Source organism: Sander vitreus, chromosome 1 (genome assembly GCF_031162955.1).
Source record: "Sander vitreus isolate 19-12246 chromosome 1, sanVit1, whole genome shotgun sequence".
NCBI lineage: Eukaryota > Metazoa > Chordata > Actinopteri > Perciformes > Percidae > Sander > Sander vitreus.
Genome location: NC_135855.1, coordinates 9494232 through 9516940, shown reverse-complemented (window position 1 = coordinate 9516940; position 22709 = coordinate 9494232). Strand labels below are relative to the sequence as shown.

The 22709-nt window shown below is 40.3% G+C and overlaps 1 protein-coding gene across 1 annotated transcript; it reads left to right on the top strand.

Annotated features, from left to right (window-relative positions):
* The first annotated feature begins 10910 nt into the window (after nucleotides 1-10910).
* Nucleotides 10911-17066, top strand: fgf19 (fibroblast growth factor 19). Its single transcript, XM_078256646.1, has 3 exons — nucleotides 10911-11121; nucleotides 11247-11350; nucleotides 16746-17066. Exons 1-3 carry the CDS (start codon nucleotides 10911-10913, stop codon nucleotides 17064-17066), a joined length of 636 nt encoding a protein of 211 aa, XP_078112772.1.
* Nucleotides 17067-22709: the final 5643 nt, after the last annotated feature.

The following is a 22709-nucleotide window of genomic DNA, read 5'->3' as shown; positions in this document are numbered from 1 at the left end:
ACAAGTGTTCAATAGGGTTGAGGTCAGGACTGCTGGCAGGCCATTCCATCCTCTCCACTCCCACATTCTGGAGGTAGTTTCTGACCAGCATGAGGAGAAGGTGCCAGGCTGTTGTGGCTGTGTATGGTTCATCCATACGCTACTGAGGCTCCTGTTTGTGAAATGAATAAATTGTTAAATTGCCAATATGTCTTGTTTCTTCAAACTTCAATCATCCAATCCACCAAACGAGTCAATGGCAGAATAAGCTGTTTGGCATTGGCAGAGAAGATTTGGCAAATTTTTCATGGGCGCAACCCACATACTCAGCGCTGCTGCTCATCCCACAAATGCATGTTCCTTACAAATGGGGCACCATTTGAAAGGGAACTAAACAGGCTTTCCAACGGTATAAGATGTATTGCCAAAAAGCATTGTTACCACAGAGAAATAATCTACCAAACACAAATTTCCTTACTTTTTGTGCTAAGTTGAAAATCTTTCGGACAATAACTTTAACATGCATTTGTTTACTACTGTTGCCAGGCAGCCTGCTTTCCTTTACCTCCGCTCTCTTCTTCTCTACTCCTTGCTTATTCACATATTATTTGGTTTGTACACCCACTGGTGTTTCGGAGAATACTGCAACGAACAATGCGTTGAGCATGAACGCCTCCGTGCACGCAATGTTGGGGAGTAACGGAATACATGTACCGGCATTACGTATTCAGAATACAAATTATGAGTAACTGCATTCCGTTACAGTTACAATTTAAATAGTTGGTATTTAGAATACAGTTACATTGTTGAAATAGCAAAGTGACCAGTAAAACTACAGCAGACGACTACCCTCGGCTAATTAAAAAAAAAAAACTTACTTTAAGATGCTTCTTCAGGTAATTGGACGCTAAAAGGAGGGTGGTTGCTGGCAAGCAGAGGTTGCACTGCACAGTTATATTTCGTTCTCCCTGTTCTTTCTTTAATGGGAAATTCTGTTTGAATTTCCAAGATAGAAACTTTAGAAATTCAATAAGGTCCGAGCTGACCGATACTGCTATCGAGACTAGTGGATGATAGAACTTTGTCTAAAAATAGATACATGCGATCAATTGCAAGGTTTAAGTAATAATCGTGTGACATATTTAAAGTAGGCTGATAAATCTCTATGGAGGGTTGCCGTGAAAAGATACAGGCAAAGCAATTTTCTGTTCACGTGAACGGCGCATGTTAAAATCTGGTGCTAATATGGCACTGATGCCTAAACGACCGGTAGGCCTATCTATCGGACGGAATAGATTTCATTGCCACTTAGCTAAATGTCTGCGCTGCCCTCTGATGCTCCGAAACAGACGTTAGAGGCAACAGAAACATTGCTGCATGGGACGCTAGTTAAAACTAAGTGTACACTTGGCAGCAGGTAACGTTGATGTTAGCCTACCATTAGCAAGTAACTGTTTTCAACACGGTTAAAATGCTGACAGCTAAACGGTGTAAAAGTGTGACTGTATTTCACTGTAGAGGATTCCAACACCAGGACGTACAACAGTCTGCGCTAAAGCTATGAGCTAAAAGAAGCAAAATAGCACTCGGTCACTGCTGTTGTCGGAAAAACAACACATGCTAAACTAAATGCTGCGATTACTTAAAACTGGTAAACCTTGTGGTGCATTCATAGTTATTGTAAAATACCCTTTTCTCATCTGTTTTTGTCGTTTAATAGCAATCTACTGGTAAAAGAAGTTATAATTGTTAAAAGTTGTTATTACATTTTTTCTAAATCATTTAAATCCCCCCCCCCTTTTTTTCTGCTGATCTGAAAATTGAACCGATCCATGATTCAAAACCGTGATCCAATCCGTGAGTTTTGTGATCTGTTGCATCTCTAGTTTTGTTAAGATTAAGAATTTGTCGTTTCGACTTTTCACCAAATAATAGAAAAGTATCGATAATATTATATCGATAATAGTATTGATAAAGACTCAGATCGTTAAGCAGTCTCGAGAATGCTATCAATATCAATAAAAATTAATGATCCCCATCCCTATGCGTGAGTATAACCAAACTTTCACAATACTCTTGCCTCTCTCTCCTGTTGGCCAAAAGAGAAGAGCTCACCTGTGGCCCCATTGCTAAAGGTCTGATTGCTTATTGAACAATTGTGCAACATATTTGCCCGAGACTGTCCTCCCCCAAAAAAATGCTCCCAGAGGTCGTTTGTTCAAGCATCATTCTGACTTATATTTAGATTTCTAGTGGCGGTGCCTTCTAGTGGCTGTAGTAGTTCTGACAGGAGCAAAGCAGGAAGTAAGGTGACTAAATCACCTAGAAAGGAGGCAGGTTGGGGGGGTGGATGTGTCAAACAAACTAGAGTTTAGATTCTCTGCCCAAGCCCAGACTTGGCCGATATTTTCCGCCGCTATCCTCTGGCCATGCCAGGTTGGGCCCTTGATCAAGCATTTGTGTTTTTTTAATCATTACTTTATTAGCCTAATTCGGTGGGGAGAAAGCTATGCCTCTCTAGCTTCTCCCGTAGCTCTGGGTAGGTTACATGTCCTGCACTGACTTGAGTGTGAGGTAAACTGTGCTACATCGTGTCTCCCCCATCTGCAGCACTGTTGTCGGCCAGTGCGTCAGCATGCAGACCGTGGCGAAGGACAGTATTAATTAGGTGATCAAGACAAGAAAGTCTCCTATATGGTTTCAGGGCTTTGATTATGTTGCTGCCTTGATCTGTTACCCACACTATTTGGCTGAGGGAGCTAGGGTCGAGTTTTTTTTTTTACATTTCTTCATTCGGATCCATTTGCGATCCATTCCATTCAGTTTACATGCTTCATCCTTGTTGCATTATTCATTAAGATAATTCTAAACAGATTTCTGCAGTTCAAACAACTCAGAATTATAGTTGAGAACGTCAGTTATAACGGCCCACATATTAAAAAAATTTGTCGGGTTTAAATTGGGCTCTGGCTCATAATTACAGTTAATGTGTCGGGCCGGGCCGGGCAGGGCTCGGACACAATGTGCACGGGCTTGGATAGGGTCGGGCTTGATTTTTTGGGCCCGATCTGAGCTCTAAAACAAACACAGGACTTTCACCAAGGAGACCGGGGTTCATGTCCCATTTGAAAAAAAGTAAACTGAGGTTTTTTTTAACTTTACAAACGTCACATTCAGCCTCACATGCATAACCAGAAGTGAAGTAACGTCTTTTCTTTTTAACGTGATTTTAACCACCATCTTTTTCTAAACTCAACTCAGTAGTTTTGGTGCCTAAACCCAATCAAACTGCGACCATTTCACAACGTTAACGACATGTTTAAAACCCAATTTTATGCTTTAGATAAAATTACGTATTTTCTGCCACCGCTAGGGTCACTAATTTATGAAACGCTCCTGTGGGTCGTATTAGAGGGGAGGAATAAACAACCGATATCGTTGTATGGTTTGGAGGACTTGTTGGTTTGCCCACGTGAGGAGTCAGAGTGGATAGTAGGAAGTAAGTTCAGCATGTTGAATGGCAGTGTGTTGTATGCGACTACAAGAGATTTTATTTATGAAGATCGTGCCAAATGTAGAGAACTGTGTAGTATTTTGAAAAAAGTGTGGTTTAGAACTGCAATCTTGAGTGTAAAGCAGGAAATGTGCTTGTATTTAAGCAGAATTGGTTCAGGGGGTTGGGACATGAGTCACAGGTTGTGCTCATTTTGTCTCAGGTACCAGTATTAGTGTGTTATCAATTGAAAAAAAACTGTTAACGGCTGACTCAGAGCTGGACTATCGTGGACAATTATCCAGAAAAGTCTCACCAATTCAAAAATAATATTCATAGGTGAACAATCAACATTGTTTTCCTCTCAAAGAGAAAACTTAGTTAAATTAGTTAACATCTGTCTGCGATGCTCCACATGTTGAGCTGTAAAGTAAAGGTACTTTTAAAGGCCCCTCCCCCACATTTCTCACTTTTATTTCCTGTGTTGTCGTGTATATGTGTGACTTTAGGAAATGACATGGACACTAGTATTTGTGGGGCTCATGGTCACAGCTTATTAGAGACTACAGCTCCAGCTGTCTAAGTAACATTCCCACTGACCCTATCACTTTATCAAATACTGAACACTGACACAGTATTGCAGTATACATACATGTGCATGTTTCTAATCAAATGTTGCACAAATTTGAAGATTTGACTAAAATCTAACAGGGGAAATTGAGATTTAGAACCAAACTGAACCAATTGAAATACCATTAAGTTTTGTGCAAGGTGAAGTAAAGAACATCTTAAACTGATGTGGTGTGGATAGTAGGGGTGGGAATCACCAGAGGCCCCACGATACGATATAATCACGATACTTATGTCACAATACGATATTATTGCAATTTTATTAAAATATTGTGATATTGGACTTTAATACCTCTTTTTTCAACTTCAAGTTATGTCCTCAAAGAAAAACTTCTGTTCTCAACATCTGTTTTATCTAAAGAGATAAATGTATGTTTATCTCACTTTAATTGGATTGCTGCAAAATGGTTTTATTTTATTATTCTAGTTTGTAAAAACTTAAATTACTTAAATTCTCATGTGCAATTTATATAACAAAAAATAGGTGGATAGGGCTGGGTACAACTTCAATACTTCTTTTTACTGAACCAAATGTGTCAACAGCACTAAGTATTGAAAACTGTCAAGTTCTGAAAGCTTGTGTTAAATGTCTGTTCAGATTCAAAGTCTTCTTTACCTATTCTTTGGTCGGGCAGTTCCTGATTTTGCCATTTTTACGCTGTATATTTTTTAGACAAGCTTCTGGTACGACTGTGCGTGTTCAGACAACATCGTCATTTAAGAACTGTGGCTTCTTTCTTTTAAATGAAAAAACATTTCTCAAAGTTGCTACTGGTACTGCCACTCCTACATAATTTACTGTCGTAAATTGTTTTTGGCAAGATATGACTGACAGTTTATCAGAGTGTAGCAGGTTGATTGGTCGCTATGTTTTCAATCACACTCACTCTCTCTGGACCAATAAGGAAGTAACTGCATTCTATATAGGCAGGGGGTTTGCAAGGGGGTAAGCTTCTCCTCGGAACCAAGGGGGTAAGCTTCTCCTCGGAACGCATAGCTCCTATGGCGCCATTTTGATGCTAACAAGCCATCACCTCCCGTTAGCATTCCATTGACTGCCATTCATTTTGGCACCACTTTGACAGTGAATAACTTTACATCTGAAGCGTTTAAAGACTCTATTTGTCCATTGTTTATTTCAAGGTCCCGTGGCGCAGTCACGGTAATTCGACAGGTAATGCAGTGTTGCTAATTTGTTTGTACCTATAGGCCTCGCTTTGTGTTAGGATGGGCGTTACAGCGTGCATTGTCTTTTGTATTTGTATGTTCTTCCTGAGTCTGGGCGTTGAGCTGGGCCAAAAGGCGCCGACACCAAAAAGTCCCACTCGCCACATGAGCAGAAATAGAAAAGAGCAGCAGAGAAACACACAAAATACCTGCCCCTAGAACATTTGTCCATTCACCGTGAAGATCAATCTCAGAAAAGCTGAGAAGCACAAAGACAAACTATAACCTGCAAACCAAAAACTAAGAAACGTGAACCAAAAATACTCTGACGCTGTGATTTTAGTTGCAAATCACGTCACATTTTAGTTCTTCATCATAGTTTGGAATGAGAGTAGAATTTATAGTTGCCGTTTTTGTTGGATGGCTTGCAATTTAACATTTCATTGTTTTTATTAACGAACAAAACTAACACTTATGTGCCAGGCAGAGTGGAAAGGTGCCTTTTGTGTTTGTCTTCCCTCTTGCTTTTCTTTCTCTTCCCCTCAACTGTTTTCTCTCCAGGTGCTAAAACGATAATTGGTTTCCACCTGTGCAGCCCAGTCATGCAGATCATTGGTTCTCTCAGGTTTTGAGTTGACCGATAAACATTTGCGGCCCTAAATAAAAAAGAGGCACACCTGAGGAGTTGACTGTCTTGGCTCTTCCTGCTGCCTAAGCATTGGCTGCTCAGTGTTTGAAGCGCTGCACTTGTTAAGAATAGATGTGGTGTGAGGTTTAAGACTACAGGGGAGTTGGTGGTACCCTGTACATTTTTCACTCAGTTAAACTTTGCCTAGATAAACCAGGTCTAGTTGTAACCCTGTTACATTTTCTGTGAAGCTCCTTTGTTAGACAAGCAGAAGTCTTTATGTTGTTGTAAGTGCGAGATATTGGTTATGCCTCCAGCTCCCATTCACCTTATGTGAACCTTTATGTTTGACTACGTTGAAAATAAAACGCATTAAAGTGGCTTTATGTAACTTTCGGTTTGTGTTTGTGTTGACCCACTGTATATTATGAGTATATTATATCGTTACTGGGAGGTCATACAGTCGCGATGAATGTTTTGCTCAACCAGAAAATCATTCATTTACAATAAGAATACGTTATAGATGCATCGTTGCATTTCAAGTGTTACATACAGTAACTTAGCTTACTTTGGATGTCTCGTGAGATAAACTGGGTATCACAGTAATTGTGTCACGAGCCAAAGCATTAATAATATGTTGAAGCAGGCGCCTGGGTAGCAGCCTGGTAGAGCAGGCACCCATATACAGAGGTTTACTCCTTAACACAGTGGCTGCAGGTTCGACTCCGCCCTGCGGCCCTTTGCTGCAGGTCATTCCCCCTTTCTCTCCCCTTTCATGTCTTCAGCTGTACTATATAAAAAAATGCCCCAAAAATTAACTTAATAAATATATATATAAGCAACCAACTCGTAATAATTTAGATTTATATAGCGCATCATATGAAACCCACGGACAAGTAACGGTACAGAAAATAGTAAGCAAACACAAACGGACTAAAAGGAATAAAACTAAATTATGGAAGGGGGACGTAATTTAATGTAGGCTGCTGACGTACAACCACATCGCACATCTAAAGTTATTTTATGAATGAAATAGACATATTACATACCTGAGGGCATTTCCTTTTTTTCTGTGATGGCCCTGCCCCATTATCAGTCTTAACTACAACAGATAACTTCTAAAATAACATTAAAATACAATTAGGCCTATATAAAGAAATCTAACTTTTACCTGGCTGGACACAATAACAGGCTTTTCCGGTGTTCAGCCGAAATCTGTGACCCTTCAGAATGTATTATTGTAGTGCCGTCTACCTGCAGTACTCATTCTGTGACTTCACGGGAAAAATCAAACCCGTGCAGATGCCTTACTAAAAACATAAAAGAACATAAAAAGATTCAACTACTAAGAACTAAACTGAACAACGTTTCACAGACATGTGACTAACAGAAATGGAAAAATGTGTCCCTGAACAATGGATGGTAAAAATCAAAAGTTACGGTCAGTATCTGGTGTGGCCACCAGTTGCATTAAGTACTGGGCTCTTCGCTGGCCATGGCAGAACACTAACATTCCTGTCTTGCAGGAAATCACGCACAGAACGAGCGGTATTGCTGGTGGCATTATCATGCTGGAGGGTCGTGTCAAGATGAACCTACAGGAAGGGTACCACATGGGGGACGGGGATGTCTTCCCTGTAACGTTCCGCAACTTTTGATTTTGACCATCCTTTGTTCAGGGATAGAATTTTCCATTTCTGTTAGTCACATGCCTGTAAAACGTTGTTCAGTTAAGTTCTTAGTTGAATCTGTTTATGTTCATAAAAAAGCTTTACGCATGTATGTTGGCTGAAAATTAAAGCAGTTGAAAGTGAGAGGACATTTCTTTTTTTGCTGAGTATATATGTTTGAAATGGTGTAGCCAAGCACAGGTTTTTAACAATAATCAAGCACAGCATTATAGTCAGAGAAATACTTAACACCAACAAATATGGAACCAAAATGTATCTGTGATTTATCTTTTTTGTGTGAATTGGTCCATTCGCATTGTTAAACAAAACAAACTTTTGTTCATAGAAATTTGGGGTGGCAGTAGCTCAGTCCTTTAGAAGAAAAATGGCAGTTATAAATATTGTCTGTCAGAAAGTGTTTCCACCTGTTTTTATGCATTTTCATATTAAAAACCCTGAGTGGAGTGGTTCATTTTGAAGAAAACAATCCAAAAACAAAATCAACCTCGCACTCCGCTGAGGTGTAAAAGTTGGTGTATCACTGAAAAAACATTCCTGAACTAAAAGCCACTCATACAAACATGTATATACCTGGTATACTCATTTGTTCATCAAGGTATACCAAAATGTAACTGTAGCTTGCAATTATGAACAGCTTTTGTTGTTCATAGTTAACTTTAGAAATCACCAGAGGTCCAACAACACAAATAAATAGTTTTTAATGATCTATTTGTTCATGAATCTATTAAAGACATTTGGAACCTTAAAGGCCCGTGGCTTGGTAGCGTTGCATTTCCCCTGACTCATTTCCTGGTTCTCCTTCTCCATAAACAAAATGAAATCAAGGAGAGGGTTAACTTTTCCTGCTAAAGATTTCCCACCTTGGTCAGAAAACACAGGGGAGACACTTTGTTTCTCTCACTATGACTCTAGGGTCGGTACTTGCTCCGAAGCTAATCGCCGTCACTCTCTCACTTCTCCTTCACTCTAACACACTCCCCACACACACACACATGCCGGCTCGACGCACACACCAGCGCACAAGTATAAACATCAGGCCACTTACATAAGCTACGGCAAAAGCTCTGCGTGGAGCCTCCGCAGAACCATAAAAAGGCCTTTACACCACTGCTTCAGTTCCCCTCTCTGTGCTGGGATCTCTGCAGTGCTATTTTTACTAACATCAACACTGCCATCTTTTGGAGAAAAGTAGTTACTACCAAACTAGAAACGTACCCATTCTGGTCAAGGATTATTTTTAATGGATTACACAGACATCAGATTACATTACACAGACAGGATCAATTTACAAATCTAAAACCCCCCCAAAAAGATTTTGAAATCTGAGCCTTGGGTAGCATTTTGGTGAAATGTGATGTTTGTTTTCCATTACAGTTTAACTTGTATGTAAATAAAAGGCAGTGGAGCGGAAGCACAGGCCAGAACGTGATAAGAGCGGAAAGAAGTCTGTTATTTGAGTGTGGAGTGACCTGCTCTCACAGCTCCACTTGGATTCAAACATCTGTAGACTTTACCCTATCCACAAATAAAGCATGCTATTTGACATTGAGTACATTTGGTAGCACTTTATGTAACATAATTATGCAACGTGACCATCAATATAGGACACATGCAGTCTATAGGCATGAGCCAAGGCTGGAACTGTTCCTTCTGCCAGCCTGCACTAAGTTACAACAACAAAAACAAGATTATTTGTACTACTACTATCTCTATTAATACTACTGCTACAGGAGTTATTGCTACTATTTACTAGGCATACTACATATTACTATTGCTGCAACTCGTAACTAATTAATGTTACTCTGACATTGATCTATGACATGATAAAGCACATTGTTGTATGACCCTGTGTTTGAGATACTACTACTACTACTACTACTACTACTACTATTACGGTACAGTGGGGGGGGGGGAGTATTTAGGCCCTTTACTCGGTAAAAGTAGCAAAACCACAATGTCAAAGCACATTGCATTTACATCCACTGCAAGTACAAGTATTGAAAATGTTACTGAAGTAAAAATATGTAAATATCATAAGCAAAAAGTTCAATTCAACTCAAACAACTTAATTTATCCTTAAGAGCAATTCAATTTTGCAGTCAACCAATCACATAAGAGCAGACAAGAATAAACACCATCGCAATCAATAATAGTATTCACTCAAGCAACATGTCAGTAGCTGCCGCCATCAGCAGCATTTAAGAGAAATAGAAGTAGCTGTTTTACTATTATTGTTGGTGGAGATGTAGTAAACTTTATTTATAAAGCACCTTTTAAAACCATGGTTACAATGTGCTGTTCTGTGCAACATTAAGTAAAAGACACAGTTAAAATGGAAGGTAAGAATATAAATATAAAAAAAACAACTTAATGAACTAATAAAAACAACAAAGGAAAAAGCAAACAAGAGGTTCAACACTCAAACAATAGAGGTGGAGCTGATCTACAACAGTGCAACATATTTTAAAAGCTCATCACGTTTTGGATGCAAAATATAATATTCCAAGTAGGCCTACCTCAGATTCATAGGCTTACTGAAATACAGTCCTGAGTAAATGTATTTAGCTGAAGTCCACCACAGCACTGCTGCTTCTACTATTAACACCAACACTACGACTAATAATAATAATAATAATAATAATAATACAATTCTGGTGGTAAATGCTGATGGACCTGCATTCATTATTATATACATTGTCTTAATAGTAGTGGTACAGTAGTTAGAATAGGTATCATTCCCATGAGGCCCCTGGGGCAGCCCCAATACGAGTCTTGTTCTGCACTGAGAGTTTATGCCAAACTCCTGTGTTAAAGTGTTTGTTTCCTCTTATTCACAAAAAGCAACAACTATACACATAGTTATTACCTTGACTAAATCATTAGTATCTTCTGGAACATTCTACATGCAAATTATTTCCCATGCAGCGAAACTCATGCATTCTGCATTCTCCCACAATACTTCCTCACCAGGATGACGTTAGTAAGAGTCACAATGTAATTCTGTTGTTATATATGTATGCAGAATTAAAAAAGGTTTCCTGCCACTTTAGAAAATGTCATGAGTCGTATTTTATGAAGTACACATAGACATGACAGGGGCTCGCGTCAGGGCTCGTCTAGGGCCAATGGAGAGCAATGATTCAGTTTGATGTCATGCAGGGGTGTGTTGTGGTCTGCTTCTGGGAACTGGATTTGGGAAAGAAGGTTATCTGCTGCTGATAAGGGCCACTTTTAAAAGACTGGGTTTGGATGAGACTAACTTACTTCACACTGCCAACTGGAGGGAGCAGCAATAGAGCCCTTACAGAGGATTTGACAAAATATGCTTCTGCTCGTGGTCACCGTATCCATTGCCAATATGTTTTTTGCTGTTGGAGTTGTTTGCATGCCCCTAACAGAACAGGGCCCCCACATCGCCCACAGCTGGGGCCAGATGGTCCGGCTCAGGCACCTGTATGCTGCCAGGCCGGGACTGCACCTACTGATCAGTGGGGATGGACAGATCCACGGCTCTGCGCACCAAACTCCATACAGTAAGTCATGCATTTTAAAATGCAGTATTAACACGCTGCAAACTGTCATGCTTGTTGGTAAATCACACTGATGGCTGAGTAGGCTTGGTGGGGTTTTTCACTCTGATGAACATTTGAACTCACAGGCCTTCTGGAGATCCGTGCAGTGGATCCAGGCTGTGTTGTCATCAGAGGAGTAGCAACCGCACAGTTTCTCTGCATAGAAGCCGATGGAAGACTGTACTCATCGGTAAGGATTTCATATGACAAGGTTCTTTTATTTCTACACCTGTTGTTTATTAATCATATGAAAATTCAAGTTAAAAAAGTTATTATTCAGCCAAAATTATGAAAAGTCACATGTCAGGTTACTTAAACGGTAAGGTGAGGTGAAAGATCATTTTGTCTAATTACCACTGCAGAGTGATAATAATTTGGCTAGATAGTAATCGTTGATTTTTGATGATAATATCTGATAGTAAAGTGTACAATCCTAACACAAACACTGTTTCTAGAATTTTTGTGTTGTGATGTATGTTCAGATGTAGAATTTTACAACTGCAAACAAATTAGAAAAACTTGAGTATGAGCATTATTGTGATTTTACACACATAATTTAAGTTTAAAAAAAAGAAGATTATCTGTAACACCAGAATGGCCAACATGAAACTAATGAATTAGTTACACAAATAAATATAGTAAAATATAGACTGATTATGAAAAGAATTGAATTACTTGATATTTGATAACTGTATTAATGGCGTATCATTAATGTGACTTTGTCATTCCTATTGTCATAGTTTTATTGGAATAGTAATCTTTCAGAAATATTTTTACAGGCATTAATGACCTGAAGTAACCTGCTGCTTTGTATTATTTTGCTAATCAGCTTCCCTGTTCAGAAAACACTGCAAGCCAGTCATTCATTCAGACAGACAGACGACCAGTTCATCAACCTTTGTCCAGTGTGGTGCAGGGTAGGATGTGTTTGCAAAGTGAAAACCTGAATGAAAAGACCCAGCAGCAGCAACAACAACCTTGGCCTCTGACTGGCTCTCTTTGGTCAAAGTAAACAGCTGTCGAAGAACTTGCAGAACCATTTATGTATGTTTTCCGATAAAAGGGGCCTTCTATCTAAAAACCACCATTCATGCAATCCTAATGCAAACCACTGACATGCCATTCTAATTTATGTTTCTAACCTGTTTAGATACAAGTGAATAGAATCAGATTCACTTTCAGTTTCATTAAGCCTATTATTAAAATAAAATAGTAAGAGTGAAGAAAAAGAAAAAAATGAGCCAAATGTGAAAACCCCCTTTGACACATTTATTCAATGACTTACAGCTTAGTGTAACAGTAACCTTTAAGAGCAACCGTTAAGGCAAATTCGTAACTCAGATTATACTCACAAATTATCACAATTAAAATATGATTCATTATTATTTATTAAACTATCCAGCATTATATTAGAGTTGAAATCTCCACCTTGATGTACATTGTGCAGATAATACCTCTCTTTAACTAGACATTTAAAAGCAGAACTTGTACTGTGCGATCACGGGCAGTTTGAGCATATGGCATAGGTAAAGGGCCTTGTGAATTTGTTTCTTAAAGTGGGTATATGTAACTTTCAGGTTTCTAGCCGCCCCTTTGGACAAACCCGGTAGTGTTTTTACCACACCTGCTGTTGTAAAGGTCTAGGAGTTAGCTATACAGGGAGGTCATATAGTTGCGATGAATATTTTGCTCAGACAGAAAATCATTCATTTACAATAAGAGAATACGTTACAGATACATCTTTACATTAACTTAAGGTAACTTAGCCTACTTTGGATGTATCGTGAGCTAAACTGGGTGTCACTGTCACTGTGTCACGAGCCAAAGCATTAAGCATAATTTTTGTTTTATTTCTTTATTTAAAATGGACAACGCACATTAATCAACATGAGTACAGAGTCCAACTAGCCTGACAAGCCAGACCCACATCAAGATGCTAGGTCTGGTAACTCACCATTGGCAAGGCTCAATCTAAGGGGCGGGATAAACGGTTGTCTGTCAAATTCCCATTTCACGCAATAGGATAGCGCTACAACCAAGCAGAGCAACGAAGAACGTAGTGGAGCTAGTTGATAGATTAAACTTTTGCCGTATCCGGTCGGCAAAACTCGAAACACATCTTCCTTTTTTAAGAATGACTTCAGTGCCGTTCTTTGTTCTTTTCTCGAAGAAAAGCTTAACTCCAAGTCTTCCAGAGTCACGGCCAAAGACCGCTGTTCGCCAGCAGCAGCAGCAGCAGCTATAAGCCCACCCACCGACTCTATACACGATGTGATTGGCCCGGCCAGAGTTTGGTTTTTCCAGCTCGCAAGCCAACGGAGAGTTGCTAGACTGACCCTGGCTGCAAATTACATTTGCTGCCGCTAGGGTGCGTCTAGATTTCTAGGCTAGAGTCCAACATGTAAATATGCCAGATTTAGCCATACAGGCTAATTTTCATCTGCAGTCCCTAGCAGGTTGCAACCAACGTAATAATAACTTAGATTCATATAGCGCATTTCACAAACCCAAGGACACTTTACACAAGTACAGGGAACAGAAAATAATAGGCCAACACAAACACGGACTAAAAGGAATAAAACCTCTGCGCTAAATGGAAGGGGGACGTAATTTAATGTTGTCTACTGACGTACAACCACATCGCGCATTGTAAAGTTATTTTATGAATAAAATAAAACATATTACATACCTGAGGGCCGATTCAAGGTCGGTTTTGAATCATTTACAATCCCATAACTGTCTCCATCTATTGATAGACCGACCAAGTGTGACTCAGTTTTGCCCGTCATCTTTCACTTTCCTTTTTAGCTTTTAGTTGTTCTTCGTTTAATTTCCTTCTTTTCTGTGATGGCCCTGCCACAGTATCAGCCATAACTACAGCAGATCACTTCTAAAATAAAATTCAAATACAATTAGGCCTATATTAAGAAATCTCCTGCTACCCTTTACCTGGTTGGATACAATAACACAGGCTTTTCCGGTGTTATGTCAAAATCTTTCTTCACGGGAAAAATCGGACCGGGGCAAAGGCATTAATTAAAACTATATAAAAATAGCGTTCTTTTCACTGTGAGTATGGTTTGCTGTTACAGGTCATTTATGATCATCAGATGGAAACATTTAAAAGTTACATATAGTCACTTTAAAAACATCTGTAACACTTGTGCAGCACAGTTCAATCAGGCGCGGCTCGGCTGCGGCTCATCTAGAGATGTAGCATGTCTCCTTTTTTTTTGTGTAGCTGTCACACATCCAGGTGGAACAGCCGGAGAAATGTGCTGGCGAGCCCAAAAGCCTGGGCGCTGTTTGTGTACGATTAATTTCATCTCATCATAAATTTCATTTGCATGTAGGGTAGACAGCAATCACTTTTTGTTGAATGATAATTTTTTTATATTTTGGATTTTCACATTATTTGCATCTGTTATGGCTTTCACACCTACCTCGTTTGGTCTTGACTTTAGGACTTTTCAGTTTGATTCAAACCAAAATAACAGGTGTGAAAACTCCCCCTGGACCAAACAGCCGAAATGTGGTCTTACCAAAAGAGGTGGTCTCGGTCTGGATCAAACTGAGGTCGTTTCTAGTGTTAAAGCCTTGTTGGATGGTTCAGACTTTCGGACCAAACACAGGAAGTTCTGGCTGGCTATCGTCGTGTTTTAAGAGAAGTCTATCTCCTTTTAGGCGTTGTTATGTCACGTATAGTTCTTTAGTGGGGTTGCATAACTGCAGTGTGAAACCAAAACTAACCAGATTAAATGTTACAATGTTACAAAAACATGAATCTTGGTTTCAGGTGTGAAAAAGCCCTACGACTTATATCTGCACTCTTCCTGCTTTTTATTGCAACTGCTGCACAGAAGTTTCCCTCAGGATAAATCAAGTTTTATCTTATCTTATGTTTTTTCGAGGGGATGTATACATAAAATTTACTTGAGCTGACATGATTAATCACATGTATTCCCGGAGAGGAATAGCCAATCAGACTCCCCTGTTGACTCACCCTGTTGTTAAAGAGAACTTTTGCTGAACAGCAGCCACTGTGACCAAAAGTACGCAAAGTGACCTAGTTATGTCTGTCATATCACAGTATCTATCCAAGGTTTGCAAACATTAGCAAACATTATCCATAATGAGCACCTGGTCATATCAGACCAAGTAAGGCTGTAAAGTAAAGCAGCAAAAGCTCTGTGTGAGAAATAATGTGTGATTTAGTTTTTTTAAGGGTTACATAGCCTTGCTTAAATTATTAAAAACAAAAACAGACAGGATTTAAAAAAAATTACAACGTCATTTTTAGTGCTGTCAGTTAAACGCGTTATTAGCGGCGTTAACGCAAACCCATTTTAACGCCGTCAATTTTTTTAGCGCAAGATTAATGTTCTTTTTGGCCTAGCAAACTTTGTAGTTTTTTTCACATGTTGTTGCAACAACTAGTAACGTTAGAACAACTACAACACCACACCAGATCTAGCTAGACCGGAAACAAAACAACAGACAGTTGTTTGGGCTTGCGAAAATCGCCGTTTTGAATGGGAAAATGTCATCCACGTTGAATCGTGTAGATCCAAAGAGTTTTTATTTGGGGGGGGCGGGGGGGTCTGAGACCCGGTGTTAATACGGCACCGGTACCTTAACAACCATTATCTACCGGACCGAAAAGCAACGGGGATTTTGGTGCCTTATTTAGGTGCCACTTAAATGCCTGCGCTTCTCTCTGATGCTCCAAAAACGGACATTAGAGGGAACTGAAACATAGCCGCACGGGAGGCTAGTCAACACTACACTTAGCAGCAGCTAACATTAACCTACTGTTAGCTAGCAGCTGGAGTAAACACCGTTAAAATGCTGACAGCTAAACGGTGTAAAGTGTCTCAGCCTCGCCTCGCCAGCCTTGTGGTGCATTCAAAGTTATTGTAAAATACCCTTTTCCCATCCAGTGGTTTTTTTAGATCAACTTTTTATTGTTTTATATTTTTGAACATACAGAACAGACAAATACAATTAAACAAGGTGCTCGTTTTTTAAATATATATATATGTATATATATATAAAAATCTTTCGGTTCAGGCACCGTTTTAAAAGTATCGTTGTATCATGTTGATAAGAGCTAATTCAAATTAGAAAAAATAATGGGACAAAAAGAAATCAAGGGACATTTAGAATAGAGAAAAATGTGCGATTAATTGTGAGATAACTATGACATTAATGCGATTAATCACGATTAAATATTTTAATCGTTTGACAGCACTAGTAATTTTATCTGTGTGAAGTATTTAATATCTTCAGTAGCATTTAATACGAACAACTAATATCAATCAAATATATTTATAGTGTTTAAATATATGCATAGGGAGGAAACTATAGAAAATTGGCTGAAATGGAAATGAAAAGAAAACTGGACCTAGGAGGAAAGTCTGCTGCTGGTAGATTAGTACACCAAAGAAAACATGATCAGGGTCATTTCCATCGGGGTCATTTCCTCACAGGGAAGTGTAATTTAAAAACTTTTAAAAACTAGTATTTTAAGTAAGTATTTATAGAACATGATTATTTTATATGTGAACTTGTCCCATTATTTCCAGCACACTTACAGCAGAGATGACTGCACCTTCAGAGAGCAGATTTTGCCAGACGGGTACAACATCTACGTCTCTGACAGACACAGAGCCCTGCTCAGTCTGGGAAACCACCGGCAGAGGCTGCAGGGTCGAGACAGAGGCGTACCGGCTCTGGCCCAGTTCCTCCCCAGGATCGGCACCCTGGATTACACCTCGTCCCCTGGACTGGACATCCCTGATGAGCCGAGACAGAGCGCAGCACAAACAGAAGAACCTGTGGACACGATGGACTCATTTGGAAAGCTCTCTCAGATCATTCACAGTCCCAGCTTCCACAAGCGATGAGACAGTAGCTCTGAGACACCAGGAAATGGATGTGTCCTGGGGGTGTTCTACTTTGTCTGAGGCCCGAAAACGCAAATTTCTCCCTGCATGTTGCAGGAACTGACTGATGTTCAGCCAGCCTGCACCCAGAAAGGTAGCTGCGACATCCTGCCAGCACTGTCCAGTCAGACATGACTGAACAGAATATAAGTGCAGTGTCCTACAGAGTGGAGAAGTATGTTTCATTCTGTCACTTTCAGTAACAACCTTTACATTTACTGAACAAACACCTAGAGTGTGCTCAGTCTTCCTCTCCCCAAAACAGCCTATGGCACACAGGGAGGGATGTGTTTGACTCTGGATTGGAGACATGATCAGTAATCATAGATGAATGAAGAGTAGCACCAACAGGAACTTAAAAAAGGAGAAGAATAGAAAAAAACTTTCTGAGATGCTCTGTTGGAGCGCCTGTCTCTTTAAGCCCCCCTCCTGAAAAAGCCCAGTCTGCTCTGATTGTTCAGCGTTCCCGGATCTCCAGAGTCTCTTCATCTGTGATACGCTGCCTCTGTACAGGCCGTTGCAGGTGGAGACTGAATGCAACAGAATATAAAGCGAAACTTTATGCCATGACAAATCAACAATAAAGGCTTCTAAACCAAATATTACACAACCAGACATGTTTCATCAGGAATGTGATCTGAAATTGGGTAAAATAAACAACCCCGGCAGCATGGATTCAGCTTTTCCTGGTTGGCTATGTGTAGTGAGCAGTGGATTGTAATGGAGTATAGCAGCACTTGCTATCGTCAGAAATCTCCGATAAATACTACACAACCGGACACATTCCAACAGTGAGAGAAATTAAGATTACAGCTTTCTCTGACGTTAGCATGTAGCTACATGTGGCAGGGTATGTAATGAACACAGCGGTAGATGCCTGGAGCAGATGACCATATATATAGAAAACCGACTCAGTATGACATCTGTGACAGGATACAGAGCCAAGAGTAGAAAAAACTGTTAAAACTTGAGCGTTAAGAACAGTGGGAAATCTGAGGATTTAACCTCATTATTTAATTTTTTATTGTTTAATATGAACATCAGACCTTTTAACATTATAGATATGACAGAAAATACAGTAAAAGCATAATAGGTCTCCTTTAAGCCCCTTTTCCACTGGCCAAAAAACCCTCTAACACACACTGACATCTGTCTTTTGTCTGCAGTGGGAAAGGTTATAATAGGCATTCATTCCCAGGACAAATGACCCTGCAGTAGTCACGGGTATTTAACGATTCCAGCTCCAATTAACAGGGATATAAACAGGACAGAATTCCATCATCATTTCAAATTAGTCAGCACCGAGTTTGAAAGAGAGACTGTATAAGTAACAGACATGGTAACATAACATAGTCCCTGGCCTCCATGCTGCTTTTTTACTGTTTACTAACCCTGTTTTCCAGTGCGTTCGTGACATCAAACAGGACACACCAGAAAAGAAACGGAAAGGCATACTTGTCTACTGCCAGTGGGAAAGGAGTCTATTTATATTTATAGCCGGATTTAAAAAAAACTGCATATACATGCTAAATAAAAGGGTCATAGTCACACTGTTTGGTTCTAGCAAAAAATGTGATCAGACATTTTGCCTATTCTGATTCTGATTTATATAAAGTGTGTTTTAACACTAAGTGTTCATTTTTACACAACATGATTCTCAGCATAGTGCCTGTGAACTGAGAAAGAGGAAAAAGACTTAGATAGCAGTAGATGAGGATTAGGATGTTGGGTAAAATAAACTGCATTTAGATAAGAAGTTCAAAAGATGACTTCTTTTCCACGCCTGACAAAAAGTATTGTTTACTTGCAGTAGTATAGTTGTATTTATTTGGTTATTTAAATGTCTAGCAGTTTGAATGTGAATACTTTGTATGCTTTATTGAATTCACCATTGCATTTTCTGTATGTGTTGATATTTCCTGTCGTAAATGTAAAGCAACGGTTTGCATTGTTTGATTAGATAGATTTGGAATAAAGCTTTTATAATAAAGCATTCTAAGCAGACATTGTATGATTAATGCTTGTCACATTAAGGAGAAAATAAATGGGGTCACGTGAGGTAATGCTGGAGGTCGCTGCTAAATATCGAGCTCTGCATCGCTTTGCTACCTTTATCCTTTTAAAGATTCATAACCAGGGACATTTCTGCTCAGCTTGGAGGAGAAACATAGAGGATTAAAAGGCACAAAGTCATCGGCATGTGGGGATGTTAAAAAACATCGTCACACGGACCAAATGCCATTCAAGACCAAGATGGCGGATATACGCTTGGAGCTAGCAAGCAGCAGTCTCATAACATAGTGACACATTTGTAACATCTATGTAGCACTGAGGAAGAGCTCCAGCGACATGGAAGGCCTGGCAGAAATTTGCCGCACTACTGCTTCGGTGGGGACAAATCTTTCCACCTTAAATCGCCAGAATAGATGAGGTCGAGAAACAGCCAAGAAATAATGACAAGCTAATCCATTAGCTAGCAAGAAAGATTCTCTGGGAGAAAATGACATGGAGAATCGTTTGTTACCCAATAATTCATAGTTCATTTTAGAGGCAAAGAAAGAGGAGATACAGTAAAGTTTTTAGAGGAGACAGACCCAGACTGGCGAAGTTTTTAAGATCCTTAGATAGGGACCTGGTGCTATGTGTGGCGAGAAACAAGGGCAAACTGACTTGGCGAAATAATAACAAACTATGAGCGAGGTGAGATTCAAAAAAGCTGTAACCTGCTAAGCTGAAGATCGACACCAAAGACAGAGTTAGGACATTTGAATGCCCCCGTTAGGCCATAGCCTTTATAGACACTAAGGAGTGAGAAGCTGGTATAATGTGTGATGTGCAGCCTTGTGCTCAATGTGGGACTTGCTCTTCTGTTCTGCTGGCTGTTTCATTTAATTTTTGCCTTTTTTCCCCCGGTGCTGATTGGTGCTAATATAGGACACTGGTGTGGACTGACATTTTTCTGTAGCAGAGCTTGGGAGGCAGAACGAGTGGATCGGCTACAGATTAAGGGCCGTCAGATTTCCACAGGACGGCCTTTAAAGGGAGTTGGAATGGAGGTCACGTGACCAAAGATCGCAATGGTTGCTCAAGGCTAAGGCTCCTCACCCACCTCTGTACTTTCATTGAAAAACCAGGTCTATTCCTTCTTCTTCGAATTCATTTGTTTTATTTGTTGCCACAGTGACTCAGTGAAATGCCTGCAGGCGCAAAAAAGCAGGTCTCGTCATCTACCCAGACACCCAGAAATCTGCTAGCATGGTGGAGGCTAACAAGGCTACTGATGCTAGCACGGACCTAAACATGGAAAACGTTATAGCCAGGTCTTGGAAGGGCAATGAGATATGCCTGAATCAGTGGTCCGCAGCACAGTGAAGGATGCATTAGCAGGAATTGATACCTCACTGCAACACATCAGAACAGAGCTTGAGGCAGGGAGCTACCGTACGTGATCTGGTGCAACGAAGAGAGAACAGGCAGATGAGAAACATGGTGAGTGCCTGTGTTGATGACCAGAAGAAATTTGCTAGCCGAAATGGAAGACAGATCCCGACGCAACAATGTACGCATCATTGGACTAAAAGAGGGCAGCGAAAAGGATGACCCAGTTGGGTTCCTGCAAAATCAGTTACCGGTGTGGATCCCCTCCTTACAGAACAGGGCTATCATCGAAATTGACAGAGCACACAGAATCTACGGCAAGGGTACAATGACACATACTCTGATTTTCAGGTGTTTGAGATATCAGGACCGCCAAGCAATCCTTCAGGGGGCGAGACAAATACATCAGAAAGGCCCGATTCGTGATTCCAAAGTAACACTACGTTTTAAGCCTGATTAATCCAGCCACTCTGAGAGTGACACACAGAGGGAGAGTGCTAACCTTCACTGCAGCCAAGGATGCAGACAGTTTCTGTTGGGAGTTGGATAATGTAGACGACGCGACGTCCACACGGGCCACTCCGCGGCTGGACCCAGTGCCCACAGTGGAGCCGGAGGACGTTGGGACGCCCACAAGGGGGGACTTCTCGTCTGGTGCTGGAGCCAGCGGCGGGGCCGGGGCTGGCAGACTCTATCTATGGACTATGGACTAGCGGTATCTGGATTACTGTACAAGTTTGACTCGAGGGCACTGTATGTAAGTTTTGGAACCAAGCTTTAAAGGAACATTTAATTAGACTGAAAGAACATGATGAATGCCGACTATTCAGCTTATAATCTATGTTTATTACTCCTACTAGGCTGGTGTGTTTTTCGCATAGTCTATTTCAGAACTTAATAGTTGGTTGAGACCTAGTTCTAAGGTTTTTTGTAACATTGTACATGTTTAACATAAGAGTTCACCAAGGGTCTCATTTATAAAACTGTGCGTAGGATCCTTACTAAAAGTGTACGTATGCCCAAAAGCCCATAATGGCGTATGGCAAAAAAAATTCAGATTTATAAAACCGTGCGCACATCTACAAGCAATGTTCCCTTTATAAATCACAGATTATCCACAAGTGTGCATACGTGAATCAGCCTCTTATCCCACCCTGTACACGCCCATTTTTAACCATAAATAATGCAAATGCAAAGCACCTCATGAATGCTGATCTGTATGTCTGTTAATGACCCTGGCAGTTGTTCTTTCGTTCGACGACTGGCGGGGTAAAAGCAAAAAACTTCTCAGACGCTGGTGAATTGCTGCAAATTGTATTATAAATTCGGCCCGTTCTCGCACAGTGTAGGGAAACGTGATGTTTAGACTACCTATAGGTGCTGGTCATATAATTGGAATATCATGAAAAAGTTGATTTATTTCAGTAATTCCATTCAAAAAGTGAAACTTGTATAATGTATACATTCATTCCACACAGACTGATATATTTCAAGTGTTTATTTCTTTTAATTTTGATGATTATAACTGACAACTAATGAAAACCCCAAATTCAGTATCTCAGAAAATTTGAATATTGTGACAAGGACGTATGCAAGACATGGGTTTCAGCTGTCGCATTCCTTGTGTCAAGCCACTCTTGAACAAGACACAGCGTCAGAAGCGTCTCGCCTGGGCTAAAGACAAAAAGGACTGGACTGCTGCTGAGTGGTCCAAAGTTATGTTCTCTGATGAAAGTAAATTTTGCATTTCCTTTGGAAATCAAGGTCCCAGAGTCTGGAGGAAGAGAGGAGAGGCACAGAATCCACATTGCTTGAAGTCCAGTGTAAAGTTTCCACAGTCAGTGATGGTTTGGGGTGCCATGTCATCTGCTGGTGTTGGTCCACTGTGTTTTCTGAGGTCCAGGGTCAACGCAGCCGTCCACCAGGAAGAACTTCATGCTTCCTGCTGCTGACCAACTTTATGGAGATGCAGATTTCATTTTCCAGGACACACAGTGCCAAAGCTACCAGTACCTGGTTTAAGGACCATGGTATCCCTGTTCTTAATTGGCCAGAAAACTCGCCTGACCTTAACCCTATAGAAAATCTATGCGGTATTGTGAAGAGGATGATGCCATGCGCCAGACCCAACAATGCAGAAGAGCTGAAGGCCACTATCAGAGCAACCTGGGCTCTCATAACACCTGAGCAGTGCCACAGACTGATCGACTCCATGCCATGCCGCAT

Excerpts from the sequence above, each read along its gene's own strand:
- fgf19 (XM_078256646.1), top strand. The coding sequence starts at position 10,911 with ATGCTTCTGCTCGTGGTCACCGTATCCATTGCCAATATGTTTTTTGCT. Across the intron at positions 11,122-11,246 it reads TGCGCACCAAACTCCATACA|GCCTTCTGGAGATCCGTGCA; the intron begins GTAAGTCATGCA and ends TTGAACTCACAG. Across the intron at positions 11,351-16,745 it reads ATGGAAGACTGTACTCATCG|CACACTTACAGCAGAGATGA; the intron begins GTAAGGATTTCA and ends CATTATTTCCAG.